General features: G+C 43.7%; 2 protein-coding genes across 3 annotated transcripts; both read left to right on the top strand.

The window, feature by feature from the left end:
* The first annotated feature begins 12,041 nt into the window (after positions 1–12,041).
* LOC123427011 lies at positions 12,042–16,738 on the top strand. Its single transcript, XM_045110940.1, has 3 exons — positions 12,042–12,863; positions 15,678–15,750; positions 16,427–16,738. Exons 1-2 carry the CDS (start codon positions 12,084–12,086, stop codon positions 15,723–15,725), a joined length of 828 nt encoding a protein of 275 aa, XP_044966875.1. The 5' UTR covers positions 12,042–12,083; the 3' UTR covers positions 15,726–15,750; positions 16,427–16,738.
* A 673-nt stretch (positions 16,739–17,411) lies between these two features.
* LOC123427010 (isocitrate dehydrogenase [NAD] regulatory subunit 1, mitochondrial-like) lies at positions 17,412–20,519 on the top strand. Of its 2 annotated transcripts, none has more exons than XM_045110939.1 (4): positions 17,412–18,068; positions 19,261–19,488; positions 19,594–19,672; positions 19,998–20,519. In XM_045110939.1, the coding sequence occupies exons 1-4, from the start codon at positions 17,547–17,549 to the stop codon at positions 20,270–20,272; spliced, it is 1,104 nt and encodes a 367-aa protein (XP_044966874.1). In that variant the 5' UTR covers positions 17,412–17,546; the 3' UTR covers positions 20,273–20,519. The 2 variants fall into 2 exon arrangements, with proteins under 2 accessions (XP_044966874.1, XP_044966873.1); XM_045110938.1 differs by having other exon boundaries at positions 19,249–19,488.
* The last annotated feature ends 5,432 nt before the right edge of the window (positions 20,520–25,951 follow it).

Genomic DNA, 25,951 nt, shown 5'->3' with positions numbered 1-25,951 from the left:
AAGAATAATAGGCCATGTAGGATTGCAATCAATGTCAAGCACAATGAAATCTACGGGTACATAGTTCCTATTTGCAATAATAAAAACATCATTGATCCTTCCCATGGGTTTCTTGACAGTAGAATCAGCAAGATGCAAATTAAGAGAACACTCTTCAATCTCATTAAAACCTAGAACATCACATAAAGACTTTGGAATCGCAAAAACACTAGCACCCAAATCACACAAAGCATTGCACTCATAGTTTTTGATTTTGATTTTGATTGTAGGTTCCCACTCATCATGAAGCTTTCTAGATATAGAGACTTCCAATTCAAGTTTCTCTTCAAGAGATTTTATCATAGCTTCGGCGATATGATCGGTAAAGGCCTTGTTTTGGCTATAAGCGTGTGGAGAGTTCAACATGGATTGCATGAAAGAAATGCATTCAATCAAGGAGCAACTATCATAATTGAATTCCTTGAAATCCATGGTAGTAATTTCATTACTACTCAAAGTTTTAACGTCTTCTACTCCACTTTTAATGCTTTTAGCATCAACATAGATGGACTCCGAATCATTGGGGCACTTTTCAACTAAAGTGGATTCATATCCTGCCCCATAATCATTAGGTTTGACACAAGAAAACAAAGATTCAATGGGAGTCACACCAAGCACTTTAAGATCTTCGTGATTCTCATCACGAGAACACGCCTTTTAAGCCATTCATGTCTAGCACAAATTTGGGCGGTTCTTTATTGGCTCTCAATCATGGAAACACTCATAGATTTCAAAGTTTCATCCATGTTGATTTTGGGAGGAGCACATCTAACTTTGAAAGCATCAACATCACAAGAAATTCTATCCACGCATTTAGCCAAATCGTCAATTTTGAGTAGTTTTTCATCTATGGACGCATTGAAAATCTTTTGAGAGTTGACGAACTCTTTGATATTACTCTCTAGATCAGAGGGTAATATATTGTAATTTCCATGAGTATTGTTGTAGGAGTTGTCAAAGTTATTAGAGGAGTTATTAGGAAAAGGCCTAGGAACATAGTTTCCTCTAAAAGCGTTGTTGTTGCCAAAATTATTCCTACCAATAAAATTAACGTCCAAGCTAGCGTTGCTACTCTCAATCAAAGAATACAAAGGCATATCATTAGGATCCAAAGGAGCACTTCTAGTAGCAACAAAATTCATTAAATCATCCATCTTAGCACTCAACGAGTTAATTTCTTCTATAGCGTGTACCTTCTTGCTAGTAGGTGACCTTTCAATGTGCCATTGAGAGTAGTTTGTCATGATGTTGTCTAAGTGCTTTGTGGCTTCCCCTAACGTGATTTCCATGAACGTTCCACCTGAGGCAGAGTCCAAGATATTTCTAGAAGCAAAATTCAAGCCAGCGTAAAAGATTTGAATAATCATACAAAGACTCAAGCCATGAGCGGGACAATTTCATTCTCTCCCAAGCTTGTGCAACATGCTCATGATCAAGTTGCTTGAAATTCATGATATCATTACGGAGAGAGATGATCTTAGCCGGCGGAAAATACTTGGATATATAAGAATCTTTGCACTTATCCCAAGAATCGATACTATTTTTGGGCAAAGAAGAAAAACAAGTTTTTGCGCGATCTCGCAACGAGAAAGGAAAAAGCTTCAATTTAATCACGTCATTATCCACATATTTTTTTCTTTTGCATATCACAAAGCTCAATGAAGGTATTGAGATGGGATGCGACATCTTCACTAGGAAGGCCAGAGAATTGCTCTTTCATAACAAGATTCAGCAAAGCGGCTTTGATTTTGTATGACTCCGCACTAGTGGCAAGAGCGATCGGAGTACTAATAAAATCATTATTATTTTTTTTTTTTGACCGGCTACTGTAGGGAAAAACCCCCACAGCCATTTTCCTTTATTCCCATATATGAAAGCAATATGTAGAAGAGGAGATTAGAATGTACAAAGGGGAAGAGGAGCAAGGATTACAAACCTCAAGGAGGCAAAAAGGAAACCCATTTAAGGAGATCATCCCTGAAACTAGCCTTAATTCTATGATAAAATCATTATTATTAGTATTCGAGAAGTCACAAAGTTTGGTGTTTTCGTTCATGGTGACTTCAGCAAGCAAGGAAGCACACAAGCAAACAAAGAGCAGGCGATAAAAAGGGCGAATGAAAAGGTGGACGAAAAGGCGAACGAAGAAGGCAAATTGGTGAAGTGGGGGAGAGGAAAATGAGAGGCAACTGGCAAACAAAGTAAATGCAAGAGATGAGTTTGCGACACCTACTTGGATGAGTTCTTGACTTGATATTCCTCCCCGGCAACGGCGCTAGAAATTCTTCTGCTATCCCACAGACAACAGCGCCAGAAGTTGACACGTTGACAGAGGCTGGGCTTGCGTTGGTTCTTCCCTTGAAGAGGAAAGGGTGATGCAGCACAGGAGCAGTAAGTATTTCCCTCAGTTTGAGAACCAAGGTATCGATCCAGAAGGAGGGCCTCGTCAAGTCCAGAGTACCTACGCAAACACAAACAAGCTTGCACCCAACGCTTCAAAGGGGTTGTCAATCCCTTCAAGATTGTTTGCAAAGTGAGATCTGAAGGTGGAAAGTGCAACGAAGTAAAAAGTGTAAGGCTGAAAATATGGTGTGGAGTAGACCTTGGTGGCCATAGTGTTCACTAGAGGCTTCTCTCAAAATAGCAAGTATCACGGTGGGTGAACAAATTACTGTCGAGCAATTGATAGAACCGCGCAAAGTCATGACGATATCTAAGGCAATGATTGTGCATATAGGCATCATGTCCGAGACAAGTAGACCGATACTTTCTGCATCTACTACAATTACTCCACACATCGACCGCTATCCAGCATGCATCTAGTGTATTGAGTTCATGATGAACAGAGTAACGCTTTAAGCAAGATGACATGATGTAGAGGGATAATCTCAAACCAATGATGAAAACCCCATCTTTTTACCCTTGATGGCAACAACACGATGTGTGCCTCGCTACCCCTTCTGTCACTGGGTGAGGTCACCGCATGGTATGAACCCGAAACCAAGCACTTCTCTCATTGCAAGAAACATAGATCTAGTTGGCCAGACAAAACCCACAACTCGAAGAGAATTACAAGGATATGAAATCATGCATAAGAGAGATCAGAAGAAACTCAAATAAGATTCATAGATAATCTGATCATAAATCCACAATTCATCGGATCTCGACAAACACACCGCAAAACAAGATTACATCGGATAGATCTCCATGAAGATCATGGAGAACTTTGTATTGAAGATCCAAGAGAGAGAAGAATCCATCTAGTTACTAGCTATGGACCCGTAGGTCTATGGTGAACTACTCACGCATCATCGGAGAGGTCATGGTGTTGATGGAGAAGCCCTCCGTGTCCGAATCCCCCTCCAGCAGGGCTCCAGAACGTGCCCCAGATGGGATCTTGCGGAGATAGAAGCTTGCGGCGGCGGAAAAGTGATTGCGATGATCTCCTGATTTTTTCTGGAATTTATGGGAATATATAGGCGAAAGACCTAGGTCAGGGGACCTCCAGGGGGCCCACAAGCCTGGATGGCGCCCCCCGTGGCCACGGGGTGGGGGCTTGTGGGGCCCCTGGGGCTCCCCTGCCTTGGCTCCCAAGTTCCCTAATCTTCTTCCGTTCCAAAAAAATCTTTTCGGGGATTTTCTTCCGTTTGGACTCCGTTTCAAAATCTCCTCTGAAAGGGGTCAAAAACATGGAAAAAACAGGAACTGGCACTTGGCACTGAGGTAATAAGTTAGTCCCCAAAAATATATAAAAGGCATGCAAAACATCCAAATTTTGACAAGATAATAGCATGAAACCATCAAAAATTATAGATACGTTGGAGACGTATCAGTCACTTCGAGTCTTGCGTTTTGACTGACTAACGAGTTATGTTTTCTTCAAAAGAAAATTGGGAACTAAATGAGCGTCTTGGTTCGACATTTTAACCTTCCGGATGGCTTGGCTTGTCCTTCTTGCAACAAATGTTTCCGAGGAACTAGAAGAAACTAGAATTACCTCAACATCGCGCGACTTGGCTGGCTTCAGAGTAGCCTTGAGAAGAAGGCATGTCAGCAAGTTTGGTAAACAAACGGCCAAGTGAGTCAAGTTCTACCTCAGATAGTTCTCTTGACAATGAGCCAGGAGACGGGTCATCTCGAGCCGGATCATTTCCTTGGCTCATGGAAAAAACAAGTATCTCAGATGTGACTTTCCAAAAGTTAGAATCCTCCTGCAAACAAAAGAGCATGATAAGGATGGCAGGACAAATTAAAATCAACAAAGGAATAGAGTATACTTAATAAGAAGAGATCAATACCGATGGCAGAGGATTTAGTAGGTAGAATGGACCTAAACCAGTAACGCTGCACCTCTCCTTTGAATCGGAGAAAAACTTCTTCGTCTCTTTATTAAGAGCATCATCGGATAAATTTTGACATGATAAGCGTTGAGCATTGGATGAGTCACCTGAGTAATCACACATCAAGCCGGTCCTCGTGCTGACAGGTTGGATGAGCCACTTTAGCCAACAACAAATCAGTTCTATCCCTTGAACTGGGGCCATTGTATCCCTCTCTTCATCTGTTGACCGGCCCAGGAATTCTACGTTGTTGACAATCCTCTCCAATCTGTAACCAGGCAATGGATTTTCATCTACAGGGGCAGTATTTTTGTAATAGAACCAGGTCTTAAACCATCCCTTCGGATGACTCGCCAATTTTGACTCAGGGAACAGACTGTTTTTCCTTTTCTGGAAGGAGATTTGGCCAATTTCACAAGAAGGATCATTCTGACTTCAGTCTGGCGGTTGGCATAGAAGAACTCCCTAAATAAAGTCATTCATGGCTCGATCTGGAGATATACTTCTCACAAAACTTGAAATTGACATATGTTGGTCATGGAATTGGGACCAATATCCCGAGGCCTGAGGTTGACGAAGTGCAGAAGGTCCCTAAAGAATTTTGAGTCGGGTGGTCGAAAACCTCTACGCAGATGATCAGTGAAAATAACAACCTCTCCTTGATGAGGCTGCGGGCAGGGCACTTCCTTAGGAGCTCGCCAACTTATCTCCTTTTGAGCCGGTAAAAATCCTTAACTCACAAGGTTTTCCAAAGTAAGTTTGGGCTCTTGGGACCTAGCCCAGTTACAAGCCTTGGAGTTCTTGGGGGCCATTAGGCGATATTGAACAACTACAAGGACAAAGAAAAGAAGAAAAGAAAATATGCAGAGGGATAAACAAGCTGCCGACTATGGTCATTATTCAGGAAGTGCTTAAACCAGCAGCTACTAAGAAACGACGTCTATAAGCGGGCAAGTTTGGCAGCAAGGGGTTTAAGCTGACAATAGCAAGCAAGGGGTTTTAAAAGGCATGTTACACTTATACAAAAGACTTAGCAGAAATGGTTCACAAATAGGTTGCTACAAGCGACGTTCTTGGGATGGATCTAAATATAAGAAAAAAAGTAGAAGAATATATGTTCTAAACTGGAGAACCAAAACTCTCAGCGTTCACACAGGATCTCCTAAAGTGATCCGTTTTGGATCTATGTACTAGAAAATGTAAGAGGGGGCGTGCAGTGGTCCCATGAAGGCATGAAGCAGGAAGAGCTTGTAGATCTGTGAGACGACTAGTCAGGTAAGCTCGACAAACATGACACGAACATCGACAAAATTAATTGAGGTATCTACAAACCATAATGGGAATAGTACATACCAGATCTCGTCGAAGAAATACTCGGATGATTTCATTCACTTGTGCGGTCACAAAGCGGGATCCGGTGGTGCATGCGACGCATTCGAGCAGGTCTAGTCATCTTCTTCGAAACTGTGACGTGCTCAGCGAGAAAAAGAACGCGAGGAAGAAGAAGAAGGGAAGGATGACACAGAGGTTCACCCGCCTATTTATAAGGACAGGGCGGGGGACTGAAACGGAATTAGTGGCCGAGTTTGCGCCTAGATTCTCGCGAAAGTCCAGATTTAGTGTTGCTTTTTGAAAAGATTTTCAATGATGGCCCTGGATGACAACGGTCAGCACAATGGCGTCATCAGAATAATAGTCTGAGAAAGATGCTAAGTCTCACGTAAGGGGCGAAAGATCCGACTCATAGTTTGACCAAGGAAGCTTGACATGAACAAGTTCACATCAACCTAGAGCCTAATGTCGGGGATATGACCCCGTGATATAACCCGTTGTTTGGGTCGGGTTAGTCCATGGGCGGCCCAAGGAGTGTGTGTTTGATCGGCTATAGAGAAGACAAGAGGTTGAATGCGGCGACTTACCAATCGAGCCACCAGGCGGCCCACTACGAGAAGATGGCGACTTAAGGCCAATAAAGCGGAAGACGCCAGAAGTTTTCCTAACTTGGGAAACAAGATAAAGTAGAATTGTAATATGTCATGGGCGTTTATCGACCCCGACTCGGTTGTAATCTTGAGGCCTCTACCTATATGTAAATAGGAGCCCTCGAGCCACAGAAATTAAGCAAGAAACTCTCGAGAGTTAGGTTAGCTATTCCGCATCCTTGTAACCGAGATCGCCATCAATATAGACACAAAAGCAGGACGCATGCTTTTACCTCCATCGGAGGGGCCGAACCTGGGTAAATCTCTCCTGTTCCCGATCAACCTCTTCGATTCGCCACACATCAACGATGGCCTCACCACTAAGTCCTTTTACAAGGACATCTGCCGTGACAAAACCACGACACCAGGCGAGGCGAGCGCGCGTGTGGTCTTCCCCTTTCTCTTCTCAACACACACTTAGGGTGTGTTTGGTTGAGTAATGAAGTGGAATGGAATGGAATGGTTCCATGACATTCCGTTCCACTGGAATGGGTTGATTCTCATCATGTGTTTGGTTGGCGATTACGTGTAGTGGAACAACTCCATTTCAGTGTTTGTTTGGAGCTACGTATTGAAATGCATTTGATTCATCTCACCTATTCCATAATAATAATGTCATATATAACCATAATTGTCACTAGTATTTTTATTTTTTTCACATAATAAAAAAATGTCAAACACAATACTAGTTATTCACTCATATACAGGTCAAAATCTGTAAAAAATACTACCCTAAAAGACTGTCAAAATACAAGTCATAGATGTCAAAAGACCTCGCAAAATACAAGTCATAGATGTCAAAAGACCTCGCAAAATACAAGTCATTTACTGAAAACGTGCTCCTATGATTAGGAAAAGCTATCAAGCTTTAGAACATAATAATCACTGGCCGGCACCACAAAATTGCCATTGAGGAACAACGAGTAGCTCACGAGTAGATGGTTTGCGAGGTGCAGCCGCCCGTCGTGATCCACCTTCAGCCCATGGAGATCTGCATCGGCCTGACGTAGAGCATCGCCAAAGATCTACATCAGCGTCAGAGAGGGAGATGCAGCGACGGAGAGGGGGAGGCAGCACCAGAAAGGGAGAGGCGGCGCCGGAGAGGAGAGGCGGTGCCGGGGAGGGGCGGCAACGCTGAGATGAGGATGGGGTTTCGACTTTTGGGGCGAGTGAGTCGTGGCGAGGGGAGAATGACGAGCGGTTCCGCCGAATCGGAGGTATGAGCAGGTTCCGGATATAGAGGGAATATGTTGTTTTTCAGAACGAGTAGGTTCCCATACCTTGACCCAACCGAACATGAGAACAACCTCCGGGTGCGGGACAGACCCGTTACGTTCCACCTAATGACTCTAACCAAACACACCCTTGGAGTGTTGGGGAGAACTCACTATATAAAGAGGTCCAACTCTTTCTCGCCTTTAGCACCACCACACTACCACTCGTCATTTTATTCCTGAACTCTTTTGAGATTTTAGAATTTAGATAGGCCAAGCCCATTTATTCTAGCATGTTATACATTTTGTCTATAAACATGGTCAAAGTTGGCAGCGAAAAGTTGTCGGTGAAGACGGAGTCGGGAGAGGAATGCAGGATGAGGTGCCAAGGTGGTGAGTGAGAGAGAAGAGTGAAGAGAACTGAGACCGCGAGAAGATGTATGATTAGGGATGAATCTGAGCCGTTCCATAAAGATCTTAGGCCCCTCCCAATGCTCCACCTTGTACAGGTGCTAAGGTTGTTATGTAAGCAAAAAATATGATATGACAAGTTAATTAATAGGAGAGAGATGAGTGTGGTGACTCACGAAGATACAATGCTAAGCGCGTGAACCTAGGCAAAACGCTTAAATAAAATAAGCCCATCAATGCATGAACAATTTTAGTTCCAAAATCATTAAATGAAGGATGCTTAGAGTGTCTATAGCCGGACCCCTCAAACCCTCCTCAAAAACCCGGTCAGGCCGCTCGGTCACAAAAATTCGACCCAGACGGACCTCTCAAACCGGCCTCAAATGCCCGGGTTGACCGACACCCCCCATTTCCAGCCTAAATATGGGGATCCCGGGCACGCCCGCCACGTCGGACCCGACAGCCCGACCTACCGCAAATTGCACCAAATCCACCCTACAGGACTGCCATCTCCATTTCCTATTTTCCTCTCTTCTTCCTTCGCGCGCCGACCGTCTCGTAGCTCCGCCGTCGCATGCGCTCCATCGCCTAGTAGCCTCTACCACCCAACCGCTCGGTCAAAGGGATCATCTCTCCCGACCTCTCTGCGCAGGACGTCGTTGCCGGCCCGGAAGACACAACGGTACGTCCGACAACTCTTTAGAATGCCAGGTTCTCACAACGACATCAACGTGCTTCAACGATCTCCGATGTTCAGGAGGATTTGGAACAGGGAATCACCTTTATGCAACTACACCGTCAACGACCGAGATTACAACATGTTGTACTATCTTACCGATGGCATATATCCTTAATGGGCTACATTTGTGAAGACCATATCCAAACCACATGACAGAAAACAAAAGCACTTCGAAACAATGCATGAATCATCTAGGAAGGGTGTGGAGAGGGCTTTTGAAGTGCTGCAAGCGCATTGAGGAATTGTTTGTGAGGCTGCAATGATATGGGAACAAGAAACTTTGTGGCAGGTGATGACATGTTGTGTTATTTTGCATAATATGATCATCGACAATGAGGGTGATGGTGTAGCCCAAACATGTCATCACTAACATGATACTATGCATTACGGTTGTGGTATCATACACTAGTATCATACTCCCTCCGTCCGGAAAAGATTGTCACCAGCTTAGTGTACATCTATTTTTACAAAAACGCGCTCATTGCATTAAATCTGTTTCAAACACGTGGTTGTCTCCTTCCTTCGGTTCTTCCTCTGCCCGTCCAGGACCTGTGCCGGCGCCGCCCAGGGCTTGCTTCTCTGCTGCCCAGGAGGCCAGGACCTGCGCCGCCCAAGAGGCCAGGACATGCTCCTCTGACACCCATGTCCTGCACCGCCCAATTGCTTGCTCCGCCGCCGCCCATGACGTGCTCCTCCGCCACCCAGGACCTGCACCACAAAATCGCATGCTTGCTCCGCCGTCGCCGAGGACGTGCTCCTCCGCCACCTAGGAGGCCAGGACCTGCGTCGCTGATATCCCCTCCCGCAACCCAGGACCTGCGCCGCTGCCGCCCAGGACCTACGCACGCCTGGGTCACGAGCGCATGGACCGCGAGCTGCCGTTGTGCCTGGATCTCCAGCTCCCTCAAGCTTGTCCTGGACCTCAAGTTCTCTCACGGGACTGGAAGCTCGAGCTCGTTCTGCTGCTCCTCTGCAAGTTGTTGCTCCTCCCCTACTCATGTTGCTGCCTGGACCTCCCCTGCTCGTGTGTTGTTGCCGGAGTCCCCTCATTGTGTTCCTGTCAGCGAGAAGATATACAGAGCGCCTTTCTTTTCATCTCCAGTGTCGGACATGTACCTTGCTCCCAGCATCTCCTTTTCAAGTACTCTGAGAAGAAGTACAGGGCTCGGCCCTGTACCTTGCTCAAGCTCCTACTTGTGTTGTTGCCGGTTTGAAAATGTACTCCAGAAGCTCCAATTTCAAACACAATTTCTTTACATTGCACCGTGTACCTTGCTTGCTCTGTAATTTGAAACACAATTGCCCATGTCCTCTGTAGAAATGTTACAAACAAAGTTCAGTTAACTATTATGGTCTAAAATGGGAGAAGGAAAACATCTCTGAAATCATTCATGGTCTGTAGCATTTTCACCGGTTATAAGTGTTCTATCAATTTCTGCAATGTTCACTATGACATGGAGTGTTAAGTACTGTCAATCTTGTTTATTTAATTCCAATACGAAAATGTTTAGTATGGTCTAAAATGAACTGTCAATTTCTTGGCATTGATGTTGATTTCCGATGGAACAATCTTTAGTACTGCCATAGTCCCCATTGAAGGCTCCCCTGCTTATTCCTTGACAATTACTGCCATTGGAGTAAATGCATATGCCACGAGAAAGGAAAAATCTTGAAAGAATAAAGCAAAGTAAAACAACCAGCAAGGGGAAGATTCAAACTTATCTTTTGCACATTCCTGCTTCTGAATATACTCTAAAGTTTTGGTGGAACAGTAAATTTATGGAGATGTTCACTGTCAAAATTAAGAGATTGTCATTCCAAGTCAAAACTGGGACTGGTCATTCGAAGTCAAATCTGTAACTTAAACTGAGAGCAAAAGAATTTAGTTAGAGCAAAGTGTTATGAACGAAATTGAAAATTCAGTTAGCAAAGTGTACAAATTCAGTTAGCAATCATCACTGACTCTAAAGTGAATGAGCATTAGTTCACTTAGCTATTCTATGCAAGAAGCAACAACTTACTGATTTTCAGATTTAAGATGTGAGCATTGAACTGATATTCAGTTTAGTTCTTGTGTAACATTGACATTCAGTTAAAATATACACTGACATTTAATGAGTTTAGTTCTTGTGTAACAAGTGAAATTCGGTGACATGATAAACAAGTGATCTTGCTAAAGAAGCTATAGAACATACACTGTATTCAAAACTTGCTGCCATTTAAGCATGTTTTTTCTCAGAAAACTGATCAGGACCCCCAAGAACCCAGTTAATCTGATGACATATTGACATACATAGTGTCAATGCTCCAAAAAAATAGTGATCTTGTACTTAAATTTACAGTGAACTTGCTACTCAAAAGATAGACTAAATTGGAATGTTCCCAAGCTTCAAGATAGACTAAATTTGACAACAGCATTGAAGCTACAATATAGACAAAAGAAGCATTTTGGTTTAGAACATGGGAGGCAAGAAGAGGGGGGAGCTGCACCTTGGCAAGTGGGGGGCGAGAGGACCCACGACGGCGAGGAGGCGCATGCGGCCGCGGGGACTGGGTTGGGCCGCGAGTCTGGGAGGTGGTGGCGCTTGACGGACTCGGCGGCGTACGCAGCCTCGGCCTTGGTGTCTCGACGCATATGGTGGCGCGCGCTTAGAGAAGACCGGCTTCATGGTCGACGACATCCAACCAGCAAGGAGGTGGTCGAAGACGCGCAGGGGCATCTCCAGCTCGCCGTCCTCAGGGAAGACGCCTCAGATAGCAGATCGAGAAAAAAATCAAGCCTTCCTTCTCCTCACCATGAGGAACGATGAGAGGAACAAGGACGGGGGAAGCAAAACGGCGGGGGCATGGGAAGAGGGAGATCCGGCGACGCGCGGGAGAGCTGTGCGGGCGAGCAGAGGAAGGGAGCTCTGGCGCGGGGGAGCTGAGCAAGGAGCTCCGGCGAGGGGGAGACGAGCAGGGGAGCGCGCGGAACGCGGATGAAAGGGGAGGGGGTTTCCACAAAATGTTGCCAGAAACATCTTTTTTCAGACGAAAGAAGTATGCATGATACTAATATATGATACTCCCTTCGTTCCTAAATATAAGTTTTTAAAGAGGTTTCATTAGTGGACTACATACGGATGTATATAGACATATTTTAGAGCGTAGATTCACTCATTTTGCTTCGTATGTAGACTTCTAGTGAAATATCTTAAAAGACTTATATTTAAGAACGAAGGGTGTACTATCCATTACAACCAGCCTTATAGTCATAAAAAAAAACTAACACTGAACTGGAAAACAGTCGACCGATAAGGACACGCTCCGAAGGCCGAAGCAAGCCCCGAACGACCGAACCCCTGGTCGCAGTCCAGAAATGGCCGCCGCCGCGAAGCTCTCCGTCTCCAGCCAGGCCTTCGCGGCGCTACTCGAATGCTGCGGGACCGCCGCCGGGGACTGCGACGGGCTGCTCCTCGGCCGTGCCGCCCGCCCCCCGGCCCCTCCCCCTTCCTTCTCCGACGACGACGACTCCGCCGCCACCTCCTCCTCCGCCCCAACCCTATCCATCAGCATCACCGGCCACACCTCGCTCGCCCGCCCCTCCTCTCTCTCCGACGCCCTCGGCCGCTTCCAGCCCTACTCCCCCGCCCGCCCAGCCACCGTGGGCTTCTTCTCCTCCCGCCGCAGCGCGACGCGCCGCCCCTCCATGCGCGAGGTCGCCGTCGCCCGCTCCCTGTCCAAATCCTTAGCCCTCACCCACCCCCTCGTGTTTCTGCTCGTAGCCCCCTCCGCCTCGTCCAACCACTCCATCCACTCGTTCGACTACCGCGCCTTCCTCCTCGTCGATTCCCGCCTCTACCCCACCTCCCTCCAGGTCGTCAACGTGGGTCCTGGTTTCCGGGGCCAGTACCACACCTTCGCGGCGGAGTCGCCAATGCCGTGGCTGCCGCATCCGCCGGCAAAGAGCTATAGCATCGGAGACCAGAAGGCCATGGATGGGATGATGGACGCGTTCGGACTCGGAAGGGTGGAGGCCTTGGTGGCCTCGGCCACGGGGCAATCAACCGAGGTGGAGGAGATGTATTCCGGGATGCTGAGGAGGCTGGAGAGGCTTGCGCGGGAGGCGGAGGGGAGCAAGAAGCTGGTGCGCCGTCAGGTGCTACTTTGCTGAATGTTTTGTTTGATATGTTTCTGTAACATTGATTTGTTTGCGTCCGTGGAAAAATGCATTGCTTTGGTTGTGCATCGGTTATTAGACTGACATGAAACGACATCTTACAAGGGAAGCAATATTGTGCACATATTGAGTCAGAATCTAAGGGATTTTGGCATTTTAGTTGGCACACTGGATATAACTTAGATTTGATTGTCAAGACTTGACTTCCCTTTAAATGCTACAGTATAAGGTAGAGTTATCATATGAAATACACCCTCTGTTCCTAAGTATAAAACGTTTTGGTAGTTCAATTTGAACTGTCTAAATGTCTTATATTTAGAAACAAAGGTGGTACTCCCTCCGTCCCAAAATTCTTGTCTTAAATTTATCTAGACAAATTTAAGACAAGAATTTTGGGACAGAGGGAGTACTTACCAGATAAAAACGGTTAAACGGGTCTCTGTAGGGCATGCTGATTTGAACAGCAGGGCCAACTACTAATACCGACTTCTTTCTGTGTGATCTATTTTTACCAACTTATTCATTAGATAAAACCCTTGCTTCTTATTAAGTTAAGTGCTTATAATTTGTGTGAAAAATGTAACATTTGTTTGTTCAAAAGGGATTGCTTGGATACGTAATACGCTGGATATGGCCCGTGTGTGCAATTGTGCATGTACAGGACATAGTGTCAGTTCATCTTATTGCAGCATTCAGAGATTTTGCTATGCTTTCTTTAACCTGCACATGTCATCTCTCTATTCAACAAAATTTGCATTCTTGATAGCATCTGTCAGAATCTCGTGAGGGCTAAGCTGCAAAATGTGAAAGTGATACAATGTGACCTCATACAGTTGGAGAAGTAGCTAATACATCATTCTACATATTTCCTTTTGGAAAGCTCATTTCAAGAGAATTTCGATGTTTTGTGTCATAAATGTGACAACTTGAGCTATCAAAAGTCAAAACAAAGTGGTAGTTTCCTTTTTCTGGATGATTAGTTGGTAATGCTTTGAGTAGTTACATGTCAAGCTATGCTATTTTGTGGGTTGAAGTGTTGACCTATAGCTATAGGAAGTATTGTGCAATGTACAGTTGCACCTAAACTACTGAAGTGTGCATTAATTTTCTACTTGAACTAATTGCCATTTTTTATTGTTGAGATGGTTACATTCTTCATCTATGTCATGTAAGGGTTGATTTAGAGATTAGGTGTCAATATTCTACTCTATATTGCGTGCATGGTGCTGGGTAAGCGATGTGAGGTTGGAGCCTTGATGTTGTTGATCTTTGCTAGTGTATAGGTTTATTGGTTCACATGTGTCACCTGTCTTGAACTTCGGTTTGTTTGAAGGCAATACCGAAAACCATTATCCATGTAGTTTTGCATGAAAGGGAGCATCCAGACATGAACTAGAATGAGACATTTATGTTCAATATCGTTTACAGATTCAGGATTTAACATGTTTTCAGATTTAACAGGATGCATCGTTGTATGCTATTCTTATCATTTTGCTGTTCCTGTTTCCACCAGTTCGTTACTTCGTCATCAGTTTTGCAAGGATTATCTTTAGATATGTCACTGAGATCAGCACCAACTTTTTTAATGGGCACACTGAATATAACTTAGTTTTGATTGTCAAGAATTGGCTCCCCTTTGAATGCGAAGGTAGAGTTGTCATATGAACTAGTTGCCAGATAAAAAGGTTAAACCGGTCTCTGTAGGACATGTTGATTTGAACAGCAGTGCCAACTACTAATACAAATTTATTTCTGTGTGATGTATTTTTACTAACTTATATTCATTAGAGAAAACCCTTGCTTCTTAGCAAGTTATTAAGTGCTTATAAATTGTGTGAACTATGTAGCATTTGTTTGCTCAAAAGAGATTGCATGGATATGTAATATGCTTGCATTGCATATGTGTGCAATTTTGCATGTACAGGACATAGAGTGCCAGTTCATCTTATTGCAGCATTTATAAGTTTTGCTACGTTTTCTTTAATCTGCATATGCCATCCCTCTCTTCAACAAAATTTGCATTCTTGCTAGCATCTATCTGGTAGAGTGGGACCTCATACCTGCTGTAGAAGGCCTGAGTGGATAAGTGAGTTGGAGAAGTAGCTAATACGTCATTGTAGATACGCCCTTCTGGAAAGCTCATTTCAAGAGCATTTCGATTTCTTGGGTCATAAATGTGACAATTTGAGCTATCAAAAGTCAAAACAAACTGGTAGTTTCCTTTTTCTTAATGATTAGTTGGTAACATTTTGAGTAGTTGCATGTATGCTATTCTGTGAGTTAAGTGTTGAAATATGGTTATAGGAAGTATTGTGCAATGTACAGTTGCAACTAAACTACTGAAGTGTGCATTAATCTTGTACTTGAACTAATTGCCATTTTTTATTGTTTACTGAAATGGTTACATCCTTCATGTATGTCATGCAAGGGTTGATTTAGATATATGGTTACATCCATCATGTATGTGTGCACCTGCCTTGAACTTCAGTTTGTTTGAATGTGCTATCCAAAAAACCATTATCCATGTAGTTTTGCACGAAAGGGAGCTTCCAGGCATGAACTAGAATGAGACATTTATGTTGAATACTTCAATGTCGTTTACAGATTCAGGTTTTAACATGTCTTCAGATTTAACAGGATGCATTGTTTTATGCTATTTTTATCATTTTGATGTTGCTGTCTCTACCAGTTCATTCCTTCATCATCTGTTTTGCAAGGATTGTCTTTAGATATATTACTGAGATCGGCACCAACTTTTTTTGTTTACTGTGTCTGTGCTAATGTTTTTTGTAGGAACATAAGAATTCACTGGCAAGGAGAAAAATTGCCGGGTTGAAGTAAGGGCAGAGATCTTGTTCTCAGCAAGGTATACCTGACTTACCTATTACTTTGTTTCATACATGTGACTTCTATTCTGGATCGTTATGGTATTCAGTTACTAGTTTCTTTTGCACCCTCACTTGACACTTACCTATTCCTTCACTATTGGTTGGTTGAACTTGAATGATTCTACAGCATCACCTGATTAATTCTTATTCTTCTGTTTGTATCTTAGTACTACTCGCTCCGTCTCAAAATAAGTGTCGCAAAGTTGACACTAAATTAGTACAAATTTTGTACTAGACCAGCGACACTTATTTTGGGACGGAGGGAGTATTTGTTTTCTTGCACGTGTGTGTTGGGCTAACACACTGGAGTAGGGATCTTGCTTTCCATGTACTCTCGACCGCTAGTGAATAAGTATTCTTGTTCTTAGGGAGTAGTATTTGATTATAAAATGTTGTGTCTTCAGTGCCCACTTATTTTCCGCTGTGCTGTGCGGTGGTATAACCGTATAAATGTTTAATGCACGTTATCTGGGATCATCAATGAGAAGACCCTTAATCTGAATTTTAAGGTCTCCACATTCACTCTCCAGCACATAGCAGATTGTAATGCTTGATTTGAATGTTAGTGGTGACCCTTGATTGTGACTAGCGGTCTGATGGTACGTTGAAATTACTAGAAGCTTGTTATGACTTTCTTTTCGTCTTGTTTTGCAGCGCGTAGAGGCTCTGTAAGAGAGGTCGCAAGATTCGAAGCCGGGATCTTTGAACTGTATCTTGAGTTGAAATGCCCTTGGATATCTGAATGCACTAGTTTGTCCATGCTATGCAGATTCAAGTCCCATTTGGGTTTGCCATTCTAGTATGCTTTTATTTTATATCCAGTGGAGCTGTGACTTGGTGCTAGTTGGTGCCTGGTTACCGAATCAGCGTTCATCGACCCATGCTTAAAGTAGCATTGCTGACCCTCTTTGATACTGTATCAGAAGATGTTAAATACTCAATATAAGAGCATGGTTAATAGTAGTATAGTCAACAATCCACATCACCTATAGCCAACCTAATAGCCAACATGTACAATAACTAGTTATTAAAATGCGTTATAAAAAGTTATTAAAATGCACTCCCTCCGTAACGAAATATAAGACGTTTTTGCTGTTAATTGCTTGAATTATCAATATACATGTATCAAAAAGAAAGAAAGAAAGATAAAACTTAGCTGATGTGATACCTTCTTTTTTTTGAGGAAAAGAAAGAAAGAAAGATAAAACTTAGCTGATGTGATACCTTCTTTTTTTTGAGGAAACCTGATGTGATAGTTTCATTTGCTTGATCGCTCGCTTGCATTGCATGAGGTCACTGGGTTCAAAGTTCCATTTGTCTCTACGTTTCCGCTCCGTACCAGCACGATTGTACTTCCTCTGTCCCAACGTTTTTTTACACTACATTAGTATAAAAATGTATTCTTATATTACGGACGGAGGGAGTACTATTTTCTGTGCGTTGACATTGTCGACCATTTTCTTCTCAACCGAAAAAGATATACGTCCTAGTTCCGTTGATGGCGATGGGCCCCGCTTGCCAGAGACGTGCCTCCCATCCCATTCTTGCGGAGGAGGCTTTTAAAGGTTATAGCGAATACCCAACAATCTCAAGGACCGAACCGCAAAACAGCTCAAGTAGTGGCCATCTCCACCGTCCCTTTCTCCCTCCCCCGTCCCGGTCTCCTCCCTCTTTCGGTCTCGGAATCCTTCCTCCCTCCCCTCCCCTCCGTGTCGCCCGCGCTCCGCCGGATCGCAATTCCGCATCCGCCCGCCGCAGCCCCAGCCTGCCACCCATGGCGCGGCGATCCGCACCGCTCCTCCGCCGCCTGGTCGCCTCCGCGCCGTCCCTCCCTGGCCACGGCGGCGGCGCGCGCCGCACGGTGACCTACATGCCCCGGCCGGGCGACGGCACCCCGCGCCCCGTCACGCTCATCCCGGGCGACGGCATCGGGCCCCTCGTCACAGGCGCCGTGGAGCAGGTCATGGAGGCCATGCACGCGCCCGTCTACTTCGAGACATACGACGTCCACGGCGACATGCCCGCCGTGCCGCCCGCGGTCATCGAGTCCATCCGCCGCAACAAGGTCTGCCTCAAGGGCGGCCTCGCCACCCCCGTCGGCGGGGGCGTCTCCTCCCTCAACATGCAGCTCCGCAAGGAGCTCGACCTCTTCGCCTCCCTCGTCAACTGCGCCAACGTCCCCGGCCTGCCCACCAGGCACAAGAACGTCGACATCGTCGTCATCAGGGAGAACACCGAGGGCGAGTACTCGGGCCTCGAGCACGAGGTCGTCCCGGGGGTCGTCGAGAGCCTCAAGGTATGCCTGATCGTTCGCTCCCTGTTGTTTGTTTGGAAAATTCACCTCCAGTCCTTCACCTGTTCATTGGTTGACGTCTGGTGTGCCCTTTTTTTTTGTCGTTGGCTCTATTGCTGGTACATGGTATATGATCGGTGGATTTGGCATATCATAGTTAGTTAGTATACATGGTCAAGAGGAAGGTTTTCCGTTGCAAAGTTGCCACTGTCAGAGTAGATATATGATTTGTCTGTCATGAACTGATGCTGTCAGCCGGTTATCTACCACGATCCGTGTAAAACTGAGTTATCTGAATTTGTGACCAGGATGATGTAGATTACTAAGATGCTGTTAGAAATGAATGTACTGTTTGCTTGATAGTTTATATGATCATTGCAGTCATTCATGCCTCATAAGGTTGAAATTGCTGGTAGATCCGTGTAATAAAACTGTCAAATGCGGACTGCAAATCCTCAGTCTCGTTCTGGCAAGAATTGTGCTCCAGTGATTCACATGTGCTCCGGTTGTCCAAACTTGTGGTGTAGCTTAGCAGGTTTGTAGAAACCAATTTATCTGAACTATTGGGTCGGTGTTAACCAGGTAAATGATGGCGGTATTGTCTGTATTTGAGTAATTTCCTTGTTTACTGAGAAGTTGTAATATTCATTTAACATTATGCATTTGCGCTTGACTGGGCTTCAAAACTCATTTCCGAATTTATGAATGGAGTAATCAGTACAAAACTCTGTAGGCCTTATCTAGAATACACTGTCGTTATGTTGGTCAAACCATGATGTGACTGCCGTGAGGTTGGTATCTGGATGTATTTATCCCAGGAGATAATAGCCAATAGGTACTCCCGTCCCAAATACACAGATGGGTGAACTTGGCGTCTATTGACCTATAGATTCATGTGCGTATGCTATATCAACAGAACATGAATATCATGAGGTTAGATTGGTTTCCATTATTTGCAAATAGACCAAGATACGCAAAAAATGTGCCCTGTCTATGTTCAGAATATTCATCATATATGTGCTTATTTTCTTGCATTTATGTTTCCATGCAAGCCAATTATCAGTCCTGTCTTAGATGATGTGAGTTTGCTCAAAACATTATCTATGAAAACAATTGCTCGACTTGTGCTTTCCTTTTAAGTCTGTTTTGTTGCCTTTTTGTTACTCTTACTGATTGGGTTTAGGTGATCACGAAGTTTTGCTCTGAGAGGATTGCCAAATATGCCTTCGAGTATGCTTACCTTAACTACCGGAAGAAAGTCACAGCAGTGCATAAAGCAAACATCATGAAACTTGCTGATGGTTTGTTCTTGGAGTCTTGCCGTGAGATTGCCGCTAAATATCCAAGTATTGAGTATAACGAAATCATTGTTGACAACTGCTGCATGCAACTTGTTTCAAGGCCTGAGCAATTTGATGTTATGGTATGTATCTTATTATCCTGGTATTCTCAGATGCTCCTATTAAGTAAACCATTCCTTGGGGTTACTGCAGATTTTCTAACTTCTATCTTTCCATTCTTTTGATAGGTTACGCCTAACCTTTACGGCAATTTGGTTGCCAACACAGCTGCAGGTCTTGTTGGAGGAACAGGTGTCATGCCAGGAGGTAAGATGAAATCTTACTTTGTTTCCATGGTCAGTTCATACTATGAGTGGTTAATTGGATTAACTTGGTCGATTGCGAGAAATGCTGGTCAACACTTACTTCCTGGTATTCTTGAATTCTTTGCTGGGGGCCCACTAGTGCGACATGCCTAGTGTGTTGTAGTGGCACATGATTTTGACCCTCTTCCGCTCTTTTGGAACAAATTAATAAAATTTAACTTAACACCTCCTTTTTTTGCTATATGAACTACATATAGGTTTATTCTTGTAAGCCAACATAAGTTTGAGGTTTATATTGATCCATGGATGCTGTGTTTATGTTGCAGGTAATGTGGGTCAGGATCATGCCATCTTCGAGCAAGGTGCTTCTGCAGGAAATGTGGGAAACGACAATCTTGTAGAGCAGCAGAAAGCAAACCCTGTCGCCCTGCTCCTGTCGTCCGCGATGATGTTGAGGCATTTGCAGTTCCCGTCATTCGCTGACCGTCTGGAAACTGCGGTGAAGCGCGTCGTTGCAGAAGGCCAGTACAGAACAAAGGATCTAGGCGGCACCAGCACCACCCAGGAAGTTACTGATGCAGTGATCGCTAATCTGGATTAGATACCTGATGCACCGCTGAAGGATCGATTCTTTTGGAGGACTGGTTTAAAAGTCCCAACTTCTGAGTGTTATTTTTTTCGTACAGTGTTAGATCGTCAATTCTGTTTCAGAAATAATTGAGGAATCCACGAGAATTATTATTCTCACGAGACTTTGTAGCAAGGCAAACCACCTTGTGTTGCAGAGAGAATAGCTGGCTACCTTAAATTTAATTGCAGAGAGAATAGCTGGCTACCTTAAATTTAAACCACATGCATTGGAAGTTTATTTTCAGTTCTAATTCATGGTTATCACTCCCATGGAATTGGAATCCGTTCCCCTCTTTTTTCTGGATTGGAAAGGGAATCTTTTCTTCTGAATTGATATGCATGCCACTATCAGATTGTGCATGTTACTCCAGCTATAGCTCCCAAATCCTGTCCCCTATTACTTTCTCCTCCATATATTATACACAAATTATATACACTAGTAGCTCCCAAATCCTGTCCCCTATTACTTTCTCCTCCATATATTATACACAAATTATATACACTAGTTGAATGTCCGTGTGTTGTCACGCATATGATTTTCATTCAGATAGCAATACGTAACGGCTCTGTCCCACCTCTTTCCTCCTAGGCTGTCATTGTCTCCTCAATCACTCCCTCCTTCGAAGAAGATATGGAGTTAGGGCATCTATAGACTATAGTCTGTCTTCTTAAATTTAGTTAGGGCATCTATAGACTATAGTCTGTCTTCTTAAATTTAGCTCCTCAAATGCCTTCGTCCGGTCCATGCACGGGCGTGTCGTTTCTAAATATAAGTCTTTTTAGAGATTTCACTAGTAGACTACATTCGGATGTATATAGACATATTTTAGAATATAGATTCACTCCTTTTGCTCCGTATGTAGTCTTCTAGTGAAATCTTTAAAAAGACTTATATTTAGGAACGGAGGGAGTATTAAGCCTTTATATGTGAGAAAATACATTTTGGTTCCTGGTTGTATATGCACCCTATATGGAAAAATATTTTTAATAATTAATTAAAAAGTTAAAATAGTTTTGAAGTATTTTTAGATTAAACTTGACTTTGTTTTGCCCTAGTATATAAATTTTCATGAAAAAAAGTCAACATTGACAGACAAAAAATATTTGCTATTATAGGTCACCATTCACACTATTTTGACCGGAAATTTGACTTTTTTGAAAAGAAGTCAAGGTGTAGTTTTCTTTTTATGAAATTTTTCTCACAAGTACAATGAAAGGTCAAGTTAATTTAAAAACTATTTTTAGATTTTTTGACTTTTATTGAATTGCGAATTTTTATTTGCATATAGAGTATATACACCGAGTTTCCAAAAGTTCCCATCCTTTATATGTGCATGGATGTAGTCATGTCCCCCACTTTGTGCATAAAACTATCAGATCACATGTATATGAATGGTGAGGATGAAGAGAGAGAAAGACAAAAAGAAACAATGAAGAAAGAGAAAAGGTGATCCGAGGTTGGTCGTGTCCTACATAGTGGGTTGATCGGTCCGCGAGCCCTTGTATCTTCCCACATTTGGGCTAGATCGGAGGGTTCACAGACAAACTGAATGTATGAGGACAAACTAAGGGGTCCAGTTGTTTTTTTCTCTCTCCTGCCTGGGCCGTGATTGGGTTGTTCGTTTAGATATATAGCCATATAGGGACAATATGAAGGATTTGTGGATACTCTTACATGATCTAGTTTGAAGGGGAGTGACAACAGACGCTTGATCAGGACTGTATAGCTGTATAATTCCATACGCAGTTGCCCTTACAAACTGCTTTGTAGTTCTGCACCTTTTTCTATCAAGGAACCCCCACAATATAACCTAGCCTTTTGAGTTTTCTACAGGTAATACCAAGGCAACCGACAAAATGATAATAATCTTGAAGCCTCCTCTTGTTTTAACATTTACCTTGTGTACTCATGGAAATCATTTTTCACAAACTGAAATGCTAAGTACAACACATATAAAAGCAAAAAAAAAAAAAGGAAAAAAAAAGAGTAGCAGCCAGCAACTGAAGCTCTAAATTAACCAAGACCTTAGCTACTTCTAATACTTGTACCTGTAACTGATTAAAACCATCATCCGAAGCACAGCAGTCAACCGAAGCTGCATCCCACCCACACTTTGGTGACGCATAGGATTCTATAGGAGTAAAATTGTATCTTTACTTATCACAGGGTCCTTTGTGCAAACATCTATGTTTGTCTCGCGTTGTACCTATACCTGGCCATCGCTCGGGCCGGGCCAGACCAAGCCCGACGTAGAAAACCTAGGCCCGAGCCCGGCCCAGCCCTAGCCATCCGGCCTAGATTTCAAGCCCAGGCCTGGCCCATCACTCCTAAATCCCGTCGGGCTTTGGGCCTCGGGCCGTGCCCCTTCCCTAAAACACAAAAACACCAAGCCCGGGCCCGGCCCGACATACTCTTCGGGCTCAAAATTCAGGCCCGAACCAGGCCCATAGGCAAGGTCGGGACGGGCCGGATTGGGCTTTTTCGGGCCGGGCCGCCCATGGCCAGATATAGTTGTAACCAGTGTGCACTCTCTCTGATGAGTTTGATTGATGGAATGCATGTGGATGCTTTAAGAAGACAAAGTAAAAACGCAAGTTGTAAGAAATGAACAGTAAGAAAGCAATGAGGGGTTGAACCAATGGTGAATCTGACTGCCCAATCGCTAGACGAGTTGAGAGGTAGGTTTTCTAGCCCCTCTTAAGCAAAAGAATGCCTGAAAATAAATTAAAGAGTGTGGTGACAATTAGATGACTGACAGGTGACAGCGGAGCAGGAAGCGAAATCTTATACTAAAGGTGGTAGCGGAGCGGAGCGGAGTACCTTCCCTTAACAACGGAATGATAACACTAAAGGTGGTAGCAACATCAGTGGAGTTTGTCGTATACCACCTCCAATGAGAAGGGCTCTGTTGCGGTCGTCGGAGTTGTGAGTCGGACACTGCATTTAATAATACAGTTAACAGATGAAATGACATGGGGTGAACATCAACGCCATAAAAGGTTGTCTGGAATGCCTGCATCAAGTACTACCCTAGCATACTGCATCTTGTTGGGACTTGGGAGCACTACTGTACCATGCATAATTTCCTTACTTTGAACCATATCAAGTCTCCAGCCTGGTAAACCAACATAAAACAGCTTCGAATAATTCCACAGCTAACTTAAATCAGATAAGAACTTATGCTTACCGTGTCGACAAGTCAATATATACGACACTGCTGCCGCCTCCTGCAACAACTGTCCAGATGCACTCCTTTGGGTTACAAAAATTGAACATTGGAGATGCACTCCTTTGGGTTAAAAAATTTGAACACTGGAGATGCACTCAACTGAAAGAATGAAAATGCCACATCACACTAAACTAATAACTCAACAAAGTATATACTACTCCCTCCGTCACGGTTTAGAAGGCGTGCATGCAAATTCTTTAGGACCTATGTGGCTATTGATTGGCTGTGAAATGAGTTAAAAAATAGCATTCACACTACGCATGCATATAGAAGTAGTACAACGTAGTACTAATTAGCTGTTAGGAGTAAATGCAACGTGCCTTAATCTTTGTCTATTTTGAAAACGCACGCAAGTCTAACTGTGTCTTCTAAACCGTGAGGGAGGGAGTAGTTCAGTTGACTTGACCACACACATCAGGGTAATCAATCAGAATATCTTACCCCAACACAGCTGCAGACAAATGCAAAGCAGTTTGGTATAAAATCAAATCGTACATTATCTGAAGAAATACAAATATTATAGTTTTCATTCATCACACCATGACGATTACAATGTTGAATAAGAGCACAACAAAAGTAAAATCAAAAGCTGGAACAAAGAGGGACCCTACTACAGAGCGGCACCGCATCCATGCGTTGCGGTGCGGCGGTTTCTAAAATCAATGCGTAGCATGCATGCCGCACAATGGCTGGCCTAATAGAGTAACACAGTGAGCGCTGCGTTGCATGCATGCCGTGCGTGCAACGGCTAGGCTGTCCTATGCATAGCTAGCTATACATTAAAGCGCATTGCCGCTGTTTAAGAATAAGGCTAGTAGCTTGCTCGATAGTATATTCACGTGAAAAAACACAGTCACTATTTATAAACAGTGTATTCATGAACAGTGTGATGTTTTTTTGTTGACTTTTGGTTTCAAGGATTATACGTGCAAACCGAAAATTGTTCTCGTTGATTTGTTCGAGAGCTTGCCATTTATTATAACATCTAGTTGTCGTAAAAAATATTGTTGTGCTTGTGAGTTTATTTCTATCAAGTTATCGGGACTGACAATAACTAATTGTCAGATTACATGTTAAATCATGCTTAGTCACAAGATTAGTCTAATTGACCTTACTTGGCAGGTTGCAAGCACTTAGCTACCAGATTAGAAATGCTTAGTTTTCAGATTACGTACTACCTAGTTGTCAGGTTACCGAGTACTTGCCAGGTTGCAAGTACTTGACGACTACTACCTCTATTCCTAAATATCTGTTGTTGGAAAGAAATAAACTAGTTCTCTTCAATAACAAATACTACGTTATGGAGGGAGTAGATTAGAAAATTCTTAGTTTCCGAATTACATACTACTTAGTTGTCAGGCTACTGAGCAGTCATCAGGTTAGTCGGATCTTTTTTAGCTTAGTTGTCCCATGCAAATACTTAGCTATCAGATTATAAATGCTTACTTGCCAGATAAAGAACTATACTTAGTTTTCAACGCTTAACTGTGACTCCTAAGGCAGACACGAGTAGTGAGAAAAAAAAACACAATCATGCACCAAACAATCTCTTCCGTAGAAAGGGAAGAAAAGCATTTAAATTCCTTACATGAGTTGACTAGTAATCATCTGTTTGTTAAAACTTACTAGTAAGCATGCACGTGCAACGCACGAATAATCGTACACAGAAAATTCTCTGCTCATAATTAGCAAAAATCAGACATCCAAAGCAATCAACATGGTGAATTTCTCCGTAAAGAACATATGAGATATTTATTGTCGGTATACTCCCTCTGTGGCTAAATATATGTATTTTTGAAAAATTCTATGCACTACATACATATGCATATAGACATTTTTAGAGTGTAGATTTACTAATTTTGATCCATATGTGATTTATATTCGAAAATTTAAAAAGATTTATAAAATAAAAACATGGTAGACACAGAAAAGGTAAAAAAATAAAAATAAAAACATACTCCCGTTATAAAAAAAAGAGCTCACCCACGCCCGTTCTAAAAAAAAAAAATCTCACCCACTCCCCTCCCTCCCCACCCGATCCTTATCCTCTTTCACTGACCATCTCCCTCTCCCCACTCTATCCTTATCCTATCCCTCCTCTCAGTGCACTGCGAAGCTCACACCGAAACCCTAGCCAGCCCCGCCGGCCGCCGCCGCTCCCCTACCGTCCGCGCTCCTCTCTCGAGGCCAGCGGGCTAGCTTCTCCGGCGGTCCCTGGGGCTCGCGCCGCCCACAGCCCCGAGGGCCCTGAGCACCAGCGCCGCAGCCGCGGAGGGAGAGGCGGCGGTGGCGGCGAATCCTCTCAGTGCACTGACCACAACCCTCTCCCCACTTGATCTGAATCCTATCCCTCCTCTCAGTGCACTGCGAAGCTCCGCGCGAAACCCTAGCCAACCCCGCCGACCGCCACCGCTCCCCTA

This window comes from Hordeum vulgare, chromosome 2H (assembly GCF_904849725.1).
Source record: "Hordeum vulgare subsp. vulgare chromosome 2H, MorexV3_pseudomolecules_assembly, whole genome shotgun sequence".
NCBI lineage: Eukaryota > Viridiplantae > Streptophyta > Magnoliopsida > Poales > Poaceae > Hordeum > Hordeum vulgare.
This window is presented reverse-complemented; position numbering and strand designations above follow the sequence as displayed.

Coding starts and splice junctions, on each gene's coding strand:
- LOC123427010 (XM_045110938.1), top strand. CDS start 17,547: ATGGCGCGGCGATCCGCACCGCTCCTCCGCCGCCTGGTCGCCTCCGCG. Junction 18,069..19,248: donor GGGTCGTCGAGAGCCTCAAG/GTATGCCTGATC, acceptor GATTGGGTTTAG/GTGATCACGAAGTTTTGCTC. Junction 19,489..19,593: donor CTGAGCAATTTGATGTTATG/GTATGTATCTTA, acceptor TTCTTTTGATAG/GTTACGCCTAACCTTTACGG.
- LOC123427011 (XM_045110940.1), top strand. CDS start 12,084: ATGGCCGCCGCCGCGAAGCTCTCCGTCTCCAGCCAGGCCTTCGCGGCG. Junction 12,864..15,677: donor AGAAGCTGGTGCGCCGTCAG/GTGCTACTTTGC, acceptor TGTTTTTTGTAG/GAACATAAGAATTCACTGGC.